This window comes from Lissotriton vulgaris, chromosome 4_1, assembly GCF_964263255.1.
Source record: "Lissotriton vulgaris chromosome 4_1, aLisVul1.2, whole genome shotgun sequence".
Lineage (NCBI taxonomy): Eukaryota > Metazoa > Chordata > Amphibia > Caudata > Salamandridae > Lissotriton > Lissotriton vulgaris.
In genome coordinates, this window is record NC_141691.1 from 988,235,779 (window position 1) to 988,250,823 (window position 15,045).

Consider the following 15,045-nt stretch of genomic DNA (forward strand, 5'->3'; position numbering starts at 1 on the left):
GCTACAGAATGTGGGTATGAGGATGCTGCTCAAGCCCCAAAGGCAACGGCCAGTTGTCGGCCATTTGATTCAATTTTTAGAGTGTGAGAGACTGGCTTATCGCTCCTGTATAACCTTAAATTCTGCAGCCATGGCCACATACAGAATGACAATGGCCTGTCATGGCTAATTGCTCCTAACAGTTGATAATGGTTAGTGCCTGTTGTGAGGGGCCAGTCTCTGTTTACGAGGTGACTGGCTGGGAGGCATGGGCTGACTGCAGACCTGAAGGTGTGCTGTAACATGGATTGGAGAAGGGCATTGCTCCTTTAAATAAGCTAATAATTAACACTTTAATTGAAGGCGCCTGAACCAGTGGGGGTGCCTTAGATAAGTAACAGGTACTGAGCCAAATTTAGTCTATGGCCAGTATGCCACTGGACACAAATTTTCCAGTGACTAGAAATGGAAAATACAACTTTGTTACTTCAGTATTTTGGAAACCAATTTTCAACCACTAAAATCCGTTGAAGTTATTTTTCACACGTTTATTGTAATCCTAATTCGACAGCAAAGACTACATTTTAAAGAGTGTGTCATGTGCTGTTTCATCTGTCAGTGTCAGTGGCGGACAAGCTGGACTTTAAGTTGTAATTGTACACTGTTGGGAGGGCAATGTCACCTGCATGTCTGACTGCAAGTTCCTGGTATCATGGTTTTCAGATTCGGTCACCAGCCTTATGCTCATCTAGCCTGTGCGCGAAGGCTTAGATCTGTGCTTGACTTACAAAGGTCGTGAACCTGTCCTGGACCTAGAATATCACACCAAGTGGACCCTCCATAGACAAATTTATGATGTTACAACGCATACATTTACAATGCATACCTTTACAACGCAGTTTTTACACCGCAACATCCCTTACAAGGCATACATTTACATTGAATGCCATTACAACAAATGTTTTAAAACTGCATTTACAACGCATTGCATTACATCACATTATACCTTTACAACACATACCATTACATTGCATTTAAGGTAAGTGTTGGATAGCGTAGGGGTAAAAATTACTATTCTAACTCCAATGGGTGCAACAGTAGGGTAAGTGTTGGATAGTGGAGGGGTAGAAATTACTATTCTAACTCCAGGTGGTGCAACAGTAGGGTAAGTGTTGGATATTGTAGGGGTAAAAACTACTATTCTAACTCCAGGTGGTGTAACAGTAGGGTAAGTGTTGGATAGTGTAGTGGTAAAAATTATTACTCTAACTCCAGGGGGTCCAACAGTAGGGTAAGTGTTGGGGTACTATGCGTTGCAATGGTATGCATTGTAATGACGTGCAATGTAATGCCTGTATTTCCGTATCATGCATTGTAGTGTCCTGCGTTGTAGTGACATGCAATGTAATGGTTGCGTTGCAATGACATGCGTTGTAAAGAATGTTGCCATGGAATGACTGCCTTGTAAATGTAGTGTGATGTGATGACTGCGTTGAAAAGGTTGTTTCCCTCCATAGACACAAGCAGACTACTGTCCCTGTCACAGGTGCACATGTGTAGCATGGTGGTGTCACAGGTGCACAGTTGTTGCATGGTGGTGGCAGTAAACCATCTTTTATAATGATTTTGGTATGACAAGACCTCTGTATCATGTGAGTGGAAGCCTGCTGGCTCATTCACCTAAAGTTCTGGTGCTAATGGTGAACCCAGAATCCTAGCGCTGAGATTAATGCGTCTGGATTTGTATATGTACTTTAGTGAAGTTTGGTATGCATTGCATGAGTGCATGTCAATTAGAGTGACACCGTTTTAAAAGTCCCTGGCCAGTGAATGTACGTAAGATGGAAGTAACGGACAAAAGTGGGGAAAAGAGCAGAACAAAGTTAAAAGAAGGATTGTTGTGATAAAATGGAGATGTATGAGGTGGGTGACAAAAATGAGATGAGTTCAAAAGAACTATGGGGTGTATGTACAAGAACTGCCGCTAACTAGCGTTAGCGTTAGTGAGCGGTAGTTTTCTTAACGTGGCCAGGCATCAAAAGCTGCAGAAGTTTTCTTAACGTGGCCAGGCATCAACAACTATTGCCCTGTTAGCTATGTATTTACATGGTAATAGTAACAGCTAGCTGCGGTGAAATCGTCAATGCGATAACAATTTTGATGTTTATGAGAAAAGCGACGAAAGGCCCATAGGCAGCAAAAAAAGTCAAGTTAGTCAGCCCAACATGACTTTTTTCTTGCCGCTAGAGTAAAAATAGCCAATAAGTTCACCTCCAATGAAAAATAGGAAATGAAACCAATGGAATGCATAATGGAGCAGCCAAGGCCAAGTGCAGCACAGATCAACAACCCCCCCAAACCCCTCAACAGCCAGGTTAACCAGACGCAGTCCCAGGGAAAGAGGAAATGCTGATTCAGTGCTACAGTTATGAAATGAGGTGCATCGCTGGGAAAAAACAGTGATTCATCACTTTTCATAGCGCCCGCATTGCAACACCATGACAGCCAAAACCTTAAAAACAGGGGCAGTCCCCAGGGCCCAGAGGCCTCTCTGTACCTGTGCCTGCATCTGTGACCCGTAGTGGTAGGCAGAGGTGCTGTGGAGTTGTTGGGCCATGGCGGTAGACACTGAGGCGTCGACGATTGCCCTTACCTGGTGGTGAAGTCTGGCAGGTCGCATGGAGACAGGTTGCTGACCTGTGTGAGAACACTGCCTGGTGCACCTTGGAGCTGTGAACGGTAGAGGCGCTCCTGCATACCAACATAGGGAGGTCTGCATTGCATACCGGGTGCCACCACTACACCGGGGTATACGGAGGATATTACAAATGGTGAGCCACACCTCTCTGCATCACAGGCCGGAGTATGCTGTGCAGGCCAGACACTGTGGAGGGTGAGGCCCCTGAGCTGCGCCAAACTTGTGTTGTGGGACCGCTGCAACTTCATACCTAAGGGGGCCCTGTTGTATCACCTGCATCGGGAGGTTCCCCAGTGGACTTGGCGGCAACTGCTGTACCCAGGCTTGTGAAATCCCACCTGGCTGAGGCTCCTACTTTGTAGAGAGTTTGAGCCCCAGTGTTAACGTCCAGGTGAGGAGAAGGTGGGAAACATAGCGGAGGAGGCCCGGGGGAGGGTTGGGCCCAGGCCTAGCACCTGTGGGTGATGCACACCATGCCCTCAGCAATCCCTGTGCTGCGGCTGACCTACTTCACCGAGGGCACCGCACAAGACTGGTGGAGGACACCACTAACTGGTTCAAGTTGCTGAAATCAGCTATTGGTGGAAGTGGGTGGCAATGGGTGCCAGGGGCACAGGGGTGGTTTCTGGCCCAGGCCCTTGGGTATGCAGCTTGATACGCCTTTACTCGCTAGGGAACTGGAGAATACAGAATCTGTTTGGCATCGTTAGATCGCAAGTAGCAAGTGGGTGATGCTGCCTTTACTGACCTCCTGTTAGTTTGCTTTTGGGTGTACGGGGGACTAACCCTTAGTGGACTTCCTCTTCCCACCGCTCTGCACTGTATGGTTGCTGCTGCTACTGTCCCCATCTGCTGCTGCTGGATCCTCTGACCCGGAGGTCAGGTGTTCAAGTCCCTCCTCCACCTGCAGGCTCCTGCCTGCGCCTCTTCCCTGGTGGTCCAGTGGTAGAGCATCTCTGCTCTACAGCTTGACTGCCCTTCTGTCACTCTTCTCTGCTGTTCCTGTTCATCTTACTGCTCTTCTCCGTTGTTTTTCTATCTTTGTCTTTTTTTGATCTTTGCTTGGCTTTGTTTTTCGAGGGCTTTTTTGCAGTACTTTTTTCCCTATCCTCTCCCTTGTTACCGCTGCGATCCTCCACATTCCCTCCCCCTCCAGTGTCCTTTCTTGCATTTCCCGCCTCCCAGCTGTCTAGCCCCTCTGTAGCACTACCTAATGTCAAACGCTGTATGGCCATGCTCTGCGGTTGTGCCACTGGTGCACCAAAGGCAAGCCCGTCTGTGTCCGTCCGCACCTGTACCACGCCCCGCACAAGGGGCCCTGCCTCTCAGACACTCCACCGCTGTGACGCCAGCATCCTCCACACCCTCAACCCTGGATGCCACTCCGCCTGCCATTTAGCATCACAGAAGAACAACTTTGCACCCTGCGCCTGCCGAAACTGCAAACACAACTCCAGCCACATCAGAGCACCTGACCAGCTCAACTGCATCGTCCTCAACGTGCGGTGTCTCCACAAATATGACACAGAAATCTAGGATCCTTCTTGACGCCACCTCCTCAGACATCGCCTTTTTCATGTAAACCTAGACCAACCTCTGCTTCGGACAAGACATCGCCATCCCGATGGCTACAAAATCACCCGCAAGGACCACCCTAACCATCCAGGAACATTGCCATTGTCTACAAAAGCACACTCCAACTGACCACAAACTTTAATGACCCAACGGCAACCATGGAACAACTCCACTTCGAGATCCAGACCTACCCCAACACCAGCCTCCGCTGCACCCTCATCTCAAGCCCCCTGGGCCATGAACCCCCATTCACCGATACCATTGTAGACCTCATCGCACCCCAGGCTCTCCCATCCATGGACTTGAGGAAATATAAATTTGATGGTCAAGTTGTGTTCCCTAGCGTGTACCCCACCGTCTCCATGTACGAGTTAAAGTGCATGTAACCTCCCTCCTGTGTCAGTTATGAAGACGCAAATACATTTGCGTCCAACGTTAACATGTCTTCTTTCAGACCCACCCTGAATGGGTTGGATAGCCCGTTCCTAAGTATACTATGCCAACGTCTTTTTGTAGTGTATTCTACATGTTTTTAGCTCTGGCAAAGTAGGCCCAGAATATCTGCCATCGATCCTTTTTCTCCCTCCTGACTCTGGGAGCCTCAAGCCAGGCTGCCAGGCTGCCCCCGTACCCGTGAACTCTGCCTTACTTCTAGCACGGCCCAGCGCGCTCAGCTCAGCCTGCTGCCTGCCAAGATTGACTATAACCTTCGAGTTATCTGTTCCGCTCCTCGAAAATACATTCCTGCCTGCTAGTTTCAGTAAACATCCCCCTCAGCTACAGGGCCAAAGGGCCGACCTGTCTCCATGCAAGTAATTCATAGCCTCTGTTGCCATGCTTCCATGGAAGGCCCCGTGCCCCCACGCTTCTCATGCAGACACTTAGGCGCTTATACACGCATCCACAGTTAGTATAGAATAGCTTCTGCCCTAGAGACCTTTCTGCCCAGATAGCTCGGTTCCTAAACACCAGATATCAGATATGATAGAAGCACAAGTTGATCTGACATGCCAGACTTCTGTCTCTTTCCGTCAGTGCAAATGTCAAGCCCCCTGCACCCTCTAGTTTCACGTCCATCACACGTCATGCAGCTGCGCGCGCATCCAAGCTTCCGATTTCTGCTGACATTGCAACATTTCTGTTAGTGCCACCCCTTTGTGACACCTACCTGTGACGTTTCTAGCACACATCTCCAGTTCACGCCTAGTTCACGCCTTCTGATTACGTACTAGTAACACGTGTATACTGTTATCTTGTCTTCTCTCAGCTGTTACGCCTACTATAACTGTTTCCTATGACATGAATTAAGTATATAAGCTATGTACTGTCAATAAAATGTAGCGCGCTCTATCCCTTCTTCCACCCCTGCGGTGGGAAGAACATGATATTATGGTCCTGACCATTCCTTTTTGAGGAATAAAACCCCTAAGAACTCTAACACCACGGACTCTGGTTCTTTCTTTCCGATTTGAGTTATTATTGATTAAGTACTTACCTGCATAGAAATTAAGAGAGTAAATTAATTATTTACGTCAGACTACATCCTGCTCGGAGACCTCAAGTTCCACCTGGACAACCCCAGTGACCAGAACGCCACCCCCCTCCTGGAGAACCTCGCCAACATTGGACTCAAGCAGCTAGGCATCGCTGCAACCCACATAGCCGGACACACGCTCGAGCCCCTTTTCTCCACCAGCGGGAACTTCAACTACAGCCTCATGACAGAACTCTCCTGGACCGACCATCATTGCATACATCATGCCTTCACAATGCCCACCGTACACCACTGCCATCATCGCCCCCCATCACAGCTGGATCAAGGCCACCGAAGAACATCTCGTTAACTCCCTCAGCACCACCACTCCGCAGATGCTTACAGACGCCAGTACCACAGCGCGCAACCTCCACCGATAGATCTCCAACTGCACTATACCCTGGCACCCCTCAAGAAAAGACCAGGCAAACAACACTCCAAGAAGGCCAACTGGTTCACTCCCTCCCTCCACTAGTCCAGACACACCTGCAGACGTCTTGAGTAGAGATGGAGCCACAACATCAGTCAACTTCGCAACACAGTCACCCATGCACCATGGCGCAAGGGTGCCTGCATTGGCACATAGCAGCCACTGTGCACCATCGTAGGGCAAAAAGACGGGGCCTTAATCCTGAGCCCCTTCTGGCAGTTTAATGCCGCTGGTGCATCATTTTCTTGACGTTCTTGCAGCATGGATCTTGCACCATGTTGCGCCATATTTACAAAGTAACGCATCTAGGCATATGCATGACCTTGTGAAGCCATGTGCCACATTATACCTGCGTCTGGTATGATGTATGCAGGGTGGGCGTTCCAATGCAACAATGCTTGTAGGATTGGTGCAGTGAAGTCTCTCAGATTTCACTGTGACAACTCTAGGACACCACTGCGTCAAAACCTTACACCTGCCTCATGGCAGGCATAAAGGTGATTCAGTGCTATAAGTATAGTTTGACCCCATGCATTGCTGGAGTTGCGTCATGCTTGCAACACAACTGTAGCAATGCGTGACTTTGATCTATCATCAATTGCAAAATGGAGCGCCGTACATTGAATACGGCGCATCCATGGTATTGCAAGAAGGGTGCAGTGAAAAGTGTTGCAACGCTGTTTTGTCGCAGCGATGCAACACTTTTAATGAATGAGGCCCAGGAATGGACCCTATCTTATTGATACTGCACATTCCTGCCCTTTTGTTTTGTCGCAGGGCAGCGCAGCAACATTCCTTGCAGCGCTGTCCAGCACCAAAACCTCTGAAATGAGGCCCCCAGTGTTTGCACCAATTTTAAGACCAGCTATTATCTGGTCTTAAAAAACTGCCTCTAACTGGACTTAGCAGCAGTTTTGGTGGGTTATCGTCGTATGGGAATTTCATTGTAAAAATAGGACGACGGTGGGTTAGCTGCAGTGTTAGCATGGGAATACCCACCTTGCATCTCATTTCCGTTAAGTCACGCTAACATAAGAGGCGATGTTAAAAAAAACATGTTTACCCCAGAAAAGTACAGCTAACTGCAGTTAAGCTAGAAAAACAACATCAAAAAATATACACTACTGCAACGTTAAGTTCTTGTACATATGCTCCTATGTTTTTTAAGCGTGAGTGGAGAGCCAACATAGTAGCAAGGATGAGAAGAAGAAAAAAGACAAGGAAAATTGAAGATGGAGGAAGTGGAACTGAAGCGTAGAAAAGAAAACGGAAGTGAAGAGTTTAGGAAAACAGATGAAAATGGCTAAGGGTGGAAAAAGATAGGAAGAGTGGAACACAACCTGAATGAGAGGAAATGGAGGGAGACAAGGTGAGTGGACTAAACTGTGAGTAGGCTGAGAAGTTAAACAGGTGACATGAAGAGTGGGGGAGAGAAGCTAGACAGCAGAGAGCAGATTGAGGGGGTCGATACCAGCAGAGGTGAAGGGACGAAAGGGGCTGAAAAAGAACTTGAGGGCTGATCTGGGAAAAGTACTCTTGTGTTTCCATTTTCATCACAAAATGGCCTCCAGCAGTTAGAAAGAAATGATTCGCAAAAGGTTGCAATCCAAGAATGCGGGCAACTTTTGTTTCAGTGCTAAAATATTTGCGGGGCTCACTTTAAGGGAATCCTTGCTCATAAAATGGGCAATAATTGACTTCTGAAGTCACTGGTTGCATACATGTACAAAATTACAGACTTATCATGGCTACTTCACACACCCCAATGTTAGCACGTACCTGGCAACAATTCTTTTAAAAGTAAACTCACAATATTTGTAACTGTACAAATGGTGCCCTATTACCATAAACTAGCACAATGCAGAACAGCAACAAACTGCTGCACTGCATAGGCCTTGGGGGAGAGAGCAGGACAGTGCCATGTCTACTTAAATGTACTGCTGCTCTTCTCTTCCTCAGCAGTGGTGCTCTTTTAGTTCGCCTAGCATCATGCACACATTTTTCCACCATAGCGCAAATGTGTGTGTGATGTCTAGCTTAAGTTTTGTACTGGAAGAGTACCCTTCCGTAGAAAAATACTATGCTAAGATATACTTTAAAATATGTTAAACATTGTATACGTACTGTACAGCACAGCGTAGGTGTGATGTTTAAAAATCTTGGCGTGTTAACACCTACTTCAAGTAGGCATAATTTTTTATTTCAAGCAAAGATTGTCTTCAATTGTTAGAAGATAGGACTTACATCACAAACCATAGGTGGTGGAGTGAGAGAGGCCACGTACCAACTTTGGTCACAACACTGATGCAAAATAATACAAAATAGCACAAAATATAATTTGTATTACTTTTAGACAACATTACAGCAAAAAAAGTTTTGCACTAGAAAGTAAATTACAAAACAGCACTTTGAACCAATTTGTATCTCTTTTGGTGACTGCACTGGCACACAGTGTTGATAAATCTACCGACGTAGTGCAACACCTGTGCTATTTCCTGCTTTGCTCCAAGTGCACTTTTTGTAATGCAACCCATGACATGCTTAGCACTGCTGTGCTGAACAAAGTTTCCTCTGATTTCGAATTATCATCAAATTCAAATACTTACAGCATCCTTTTGCCTTTCCATTTTAGAAAAAGAAACGAAATGAGAACGAACAGGCCGTGGAAGGGGAAGGCTCTGCGATGAATGACATGCCACAAACTGAAGAAATGACTGACATGGTGGAGATGAGGGAAGAGGGAGAGTGAGTTCCAGAAATCCTTCTTCAGTGGCAGTCAAGAGGAACCTTTAGCATTGTTTCTTATTTCGGCCTATTGTTTTTTTTCTCTTTTATTTTTATTTTTACAAGAGCCCTTGACTTTGCAAGGTTTCGGACAATTTCTTTAGCATACTGGGTATGCTTTATTTTAGGGGCCTTGATGGCCTTCGCTTGAAGTAATCATTAACCTCTTTTATTCCATTCAAACACAGCAGACATGGGTACGTCACATCTGCTGGAAACTTCCCACAGAACCCTTCACAACTGGACAATCTATGCTACACGTGTCAACCAAAGCACTAGTTGACTTTTTGCTGCCATTCGCTGCGCTGCCGTCCTCCTTGTGTTTTTTCTTCTTCAGTTTCCTTCACTGAAACCTCAACCACGGTCTCCAGAAGTTCATCTTTTCTCCTTCATTGGAAACAAAGTATTTGACGTCATTCCAGCCCAAACATGTCACGGTGAGGAGTGTATTGACTTTCGTGTAGAGGATGATGAACACTGTCGTAAGGCACGTAATGCTATAGTTGGGTCTTGAAAGTCAACGAGCTTGTGGGTGGCCTATGAGGACGGGCTAACCAGCCACCTTTTTGTGTCGGCGGAAGTTGAGTGCGGGATACCACTGCAACTGTTGTACTTGCAAACGAAATGCACAACGCCATATCCAACTTTCATGGAAATGACTCTAGCAATAATGGCATTCGGAATGAGTCAATAATGCAAGATAATTGTCGTTTTCTTTAGATGCATGTGCTAGTTTCCAGTAGAGATGATCAGTGGGTACCTCGGCACGGCTTCTCATGGTAAGGCTCATTTCAAAATTCTGTTAATGTTAAAATAGCACCCTGAGAAGCGACAACGCTCTTGAGTCAGTGGCAGGAAAAATATGCGTAAGATACACTTACGCCAGCATGTTTACTCTGTTCCATGGTAGCGTGTTTTTATACCACACTTTAAACCAATGGGATCTTTTGAACTCGGAACCGCGCCCATTTCTCATGGTTGCATAGTTCACAAGCTGACTGTTTTAAAAATGGGAAGATATTTGTGTTTTTATCATGAACAGTATGTCTTGAAATTAGCAAAATATAAAAAATAGCCAAATGTGCTCCTTGATTTTAATTTCACATTCATCCTACCCTCAAATCAATATTTATTTTTTCATTCAAGTTGTTTGAAGTTTATGTTCATTGTTTAGCTAGTCTGCACTGCAAAAGAAAAAGTGCCATACAATCTCTTAGAGTTTTACCATTTCAGTACCAGTGTGTCAGTGTGCCTTGGAAACCATATTGTTTCAGTATTAGTGCATGTAATGTCCCTTGCCATTTTGTCCTGATTATATGTTGAGAAAAAAATGTACTTAATATGCCGTTAGGTGAAACGTCACAGTGTCATCTATGTTTCTTATCTTGAGAGTTCATTGCTTTTTGGAAAAAAAGCATATATGAAACTGATGCTGTTTCAATATGGATACTTCCAGTTATTTGTGGACGCCTTTCCTTCAAACAGAATGCGTGTGGTATAAAAACACATTGGATCGTCACAAATATTCAAATGCAAAAAATATATATTTAAATCTGGTGTTTGTCTTCATGTTAAGGCCCGTCAAGGGTCTGCTTCATTGCCATGAGGTTGCATTCTCCAAAACACATACCTACAAATGGTAAAACATAAAAGGACAATTGTGTCTGGTCAGAACGGAGAAAACAATGCCGTTTTATATTATGCTTTTGTTTCATATGACACGAGACAAGGTATTTAAGCAGCAGAATTTGTAGAACATTTGTAAATATTTAATATTTGTGTGGGTTTAGAGCCTAATATTCTACTTCAAGAAGTAGAGGGGACAAAAGTATTCTATTTAAATATAATATGTTAGGATATGATATTGAGCAAATGTGTGAATGCTTGGTAATATGATTGGAAAGGGTGAGATTAATGTTATGAAAAACTTGAAAAGGATATTTTATGGATAAAAATGGATTTAAATTTATATGTATTGCATATTGTATAATGACCAAATATAATGAACAGTGGTTAAGAAAATTGAGAGTGCTTTTTATTTTTTCAGTGAAATATTTATTTCTCATTTAGATATGCCTCTTGTGCTATATATGATGCAAGGAGTTGTTCACTTCTAATTGTTTAGCACTTATGATTAAGTGGATTTTAACGTAGGGCTTAGTACCAGGGAGGCTTATAGCCCGTCGAGTAAAATATGCATTATCAGTTTAACAGTGGCGTACCTGATATATCAGAAAAACAGTATTTAAATATTTTGGAGTACAACGTTTCTAATAGTCCATTTTCCCCGCCTAGCGCTTTAAGTCTTGGTTAATGGATCAAATGAAAACGTGTGTATGGATAGATAGATAGATAGATAGATAGATAGATAGATAGATAGATAGATAGATAGATAGATAGATAGATAGATAGATAGATATATATTCAATGAAAAAACCATTGGTTTTAGGCCATATATAGTTAGGGATTTGCATTTACAAAACCTTATTTTACTCGCATAAAACCATTGAAATTCCATATATAGTTAGATGCGCTAACTATATATCGCGCACCCGCAATCCACTGCTGATGATGTCACATATTACATCATTCATGACATGGTCAGTGACATCACTGATGACATCACTGATCACAACATCCAGTGACTGTATGTTTCTGTAAAGTTAAAATATGTCTTACATATTGAAGAATGAGTGGATGTATAAATGTCTGGATGAAGGATTTAGTAGGTGCATGACTGATTGTATGAGGGAGTGATTAAATGTGTCTCACTGAGTGCATGGGTTAGTGATTAAACTGTATTAATTTGTGCATCATTATATCTGTTGTTCTGTAAACTGCTGCATGTGTTGATCAGTAGCTATATGAATAACTATATGGGTTATTGATTGGTTGCTCAAGTATTTGTATGGGAGACTGAGTATGTGTGTGAGTGGTTGGGAGGTGTGTGACTCTGTGCATAGATGTGTGAGCAGTTGATTCACTAGATGTATGGTTTCAAAAGTGCATGTGGAAACAGCTGTATGGGCGGTTGACTGTGTGCATGAGTGTATTGGTGAGTGAATGGATATCTCAGTGCTACATGTCAAAGTAAGTACATATGTAAAACACAGTACATGTGAGAGTTAACATATATAAATAACTGTGCATTAGAGCCAGTGAATGTGTGAGTGGCTGTATGGATCATTGTGAACTTTTATTAGGGATTATATAAGAGAGTAAATATGTGTTAGAATATGTTTCAATAAGTAAGGTGTGTATAACTGTATAGTTGAGGAATTGGAGGTGTGTTTGATTCTTTGCATGACTGTCTAGGTGTATGAGTAACTCCATGGATGAGTGACAATCTGTGAGTGTCTGTTTTCACTGAGTGTATCTAAGGATATATCAGAGTCTGTAGAGGTTCATCGTATTAACACATGAATGATGTCATCTGTGATGTTGTCAGTGATGTCATTTGAGTTGTCATCAGTGATGTCATTTGAGATGTCATCAGTGATGTCATTTGAGTTGTCATCAGTGATGTCATCAGTGATGTCACTGACCATGCCATGAATGATGTAATATGTGACATCATCAGCAGTGGATTGCGGGTGCGCGATATATAGTTAGCGCATCTAACTATATATGGAATTTCAATGGTTTTATGCGAGTAAAATAAGGTTTCGTAAATGCAAATCCCTAACTATATATGGCCTAAAACCAATGGTTTTTTCATTGAATTTTCAAGGTTTTGTAAATGCAAATTCCTAACTATATATCGACTATAACCTATGGTTTTTTCAGTGAATTTCAATGGTTTTTTAATAGCAAATATGAAAAGCTTTAAAATGTCAAGTACGTGATAGATAAAAACATTTTCGTATTTATGCACGCTGATGTGCTTTGAATGCTGCACCCCCCTTCCCCTCTCTTTTCTCTTAGGAGTACTCTCTCTTTGTAGATAGTGAAGGGTAGTTAACGCAGGCCTTTGCCCCGTTGTAATCCGTCGTGCCTGCTTCTCTCTCCATTTGATTGATTGTTATCCAAGCATTTACTGTTTTAGAATTGGTTCTCTTTGGTTCATTCTCTATTTACAAACAAGCACAGAGTCGCAATACTCTGTTTAGTCTTTGCAGATAGTGAAAAATCGTTTAAAAAAACAAATGGAATCGAGCAAAATCAGTAGGCCACTAATGGGATCTCTTTTTGACCTCGCTAAAATAGAAACATTAACCACAACCCCTCATGAGAAATACGAAACTAGTGAGATGAACTGAGCTCCACACCATGAGGGCTGCAAGACAGCTCGGCTCCGTCACCCATCCCGCCCAAAATAACGACAAACCCTATGCAAATATTAAAAATATAGACAACACACCAGCAATGAAACAGGGTAAAACATTTTATTAAATAACTATTTACATAACGTTGGTTTATAAGATGATGTCAGTAGTGGACCGATGTGTGAATAGGTCGGAAGCAGCACAAGGCGCCAAGATCCGGATGGCAAGTCCTGGATGTTGGGTGCCATAGTTCAGAGTTCTGAGTTTTAGCCTTTTTCAATGCCTGTGCTTTGTTGTTTCCCCTCCATCAAAAACAAAAAAAAAATATAAAACTGTGCAAAAATACAAAAAAATCAAAAAATGTTTACAAAAGCAGTGCTTGTAAGACTGTCTGAAGCTTATTTCCACCTACTGCAGCTTCACTATTCTCAAAGTAAGTGAGGGTCGTTTGTGGACCTGACTGCATTTGAAAACAATGTTATATGGTACCTCCCTAAACCGCTTGACGGAGGCCCCCGAGGGGCGGTGTGATGGCACGGACTCGGAGAAGACGCTTGGCTCCGACCCCCTCCCCAAGTCTTATAGCACTGGTGTAGCCTGAGATCGCCCCCGACATAGGCGGCCGGCTCCCGGGGTCCGGCGGAACTTTTTGCCTTTTGATGACTCTTCTATTCTGGACTTTGTCCCACAATCCGTTTGACCTGAAGACACGCTGTAGTGGGGCGCCCCTTTACCGTTTTAGTTGCCATTCCGCCCGCTTTTGCTACACTGTGCCTCTTCCGCCATTCAGCTGTTTACCGCCCGCTCTTGCGACTACAGCGTCTCGCTCACCATGTAGATAAGTTGCTCCCGCTCTTGCGGTGCAGCGATAGGCGGCTGCCACAGGACTCTCAAAATGGCGGCCGGCTCTTCGGTTTTGGGCCTGGTCCACTAAAATGGCCCTGGGACACCTTGGAACTCGGACGCTTCCCTGATAGGGCTTGGGTCCCATTCTCGAAAGCGTCCCCTCAGCCGTGAAGATTCTACAAAAGTCTTGGGGGCCCCCGACTCCCGCAGGCTTCTGGTGCGAGCGGCTGCCATGTCTGCTCGTGGAATGGCCACGACGGAGCTACGAGATGGTAGTGCTCTCATGCTGACGCCAGCTTTAGTCTGAAACATCCAGAAACACTGTAGACTACCAATTCGATCAGTTCCGGTAGCGCCCCAACATGACCCGGAAGAGAAGAACTTGCCCTCCCCTCTTTGACTGATGGTTCTTGTTGCCTGTCCCCTCTGTTGTCATTTAACAGAACTTTTTGGACTGCTGAAAGGGGTTGTGTTCCGAACGCTGGTTGGTGGAGACATTTTGACTATATTCTTGACCTACGTTGTCGCGTAATGCGTTATATGACACGCCGCGTTAGCGCACCCGGAAGTGATCCGGGGCGCGGCGCGCAGCGCGTAACGTAAGCATAACAGGTCATGTGACTTGTTAATAAAACTTTTCATTGGTTTATTTTACTTTTGTTATTTTAATGATGAAAAGCTTGGTCATATGACCTAAAAATTACGCTTTTTATTGTTTTCGAACATTATTTTTTTTTAAACATATATGTTATAATATTCCAGGCTAATGTACTTTCCCGGAAAATTTACAACTGTCCTGCAAGTAAAATATATTCCTTTTTCGAGAAAAAGGGCGTTTCTTCGTTCCATGACGGAGCCGTTGAGTAAAAGAGACTCGGCCTGCTGTCTTAGTCGCCGATACGCCTGATTATCAGATTCTTATCGATCACTTTAT

At 44.2% G+C, this 15,045-nt stretch overlaps 1 protein-coding gene across 1 annotated transcript in view; it reads left to right on the forward strand.

The window, feature by feature from the left end:
- The window catches only part of ANKH (ANKH inorganic pyrophosphate transport regulator), a 508,089-nt gene extending 497,067 nt beyond the window's left edge, over window positions 1-11,022 (forward strand). Inside the window, exon 12 of the mRNA XM_086965246.1 lies at window positions 8,849-11,022. Within this exon, the coding sequence (XP_086821372.1) occupies window positions 8,849-8,965 (117 nt within the window). The 3' untranslated portion in view covers window positions 8,966-11,022. The remainder of the gene's footprint in view (window positions 1-8,848) is intronic.
- The last annotated feature ends 4,023 nt before the right edge of the window (window positions 11,023-15,045 follow it).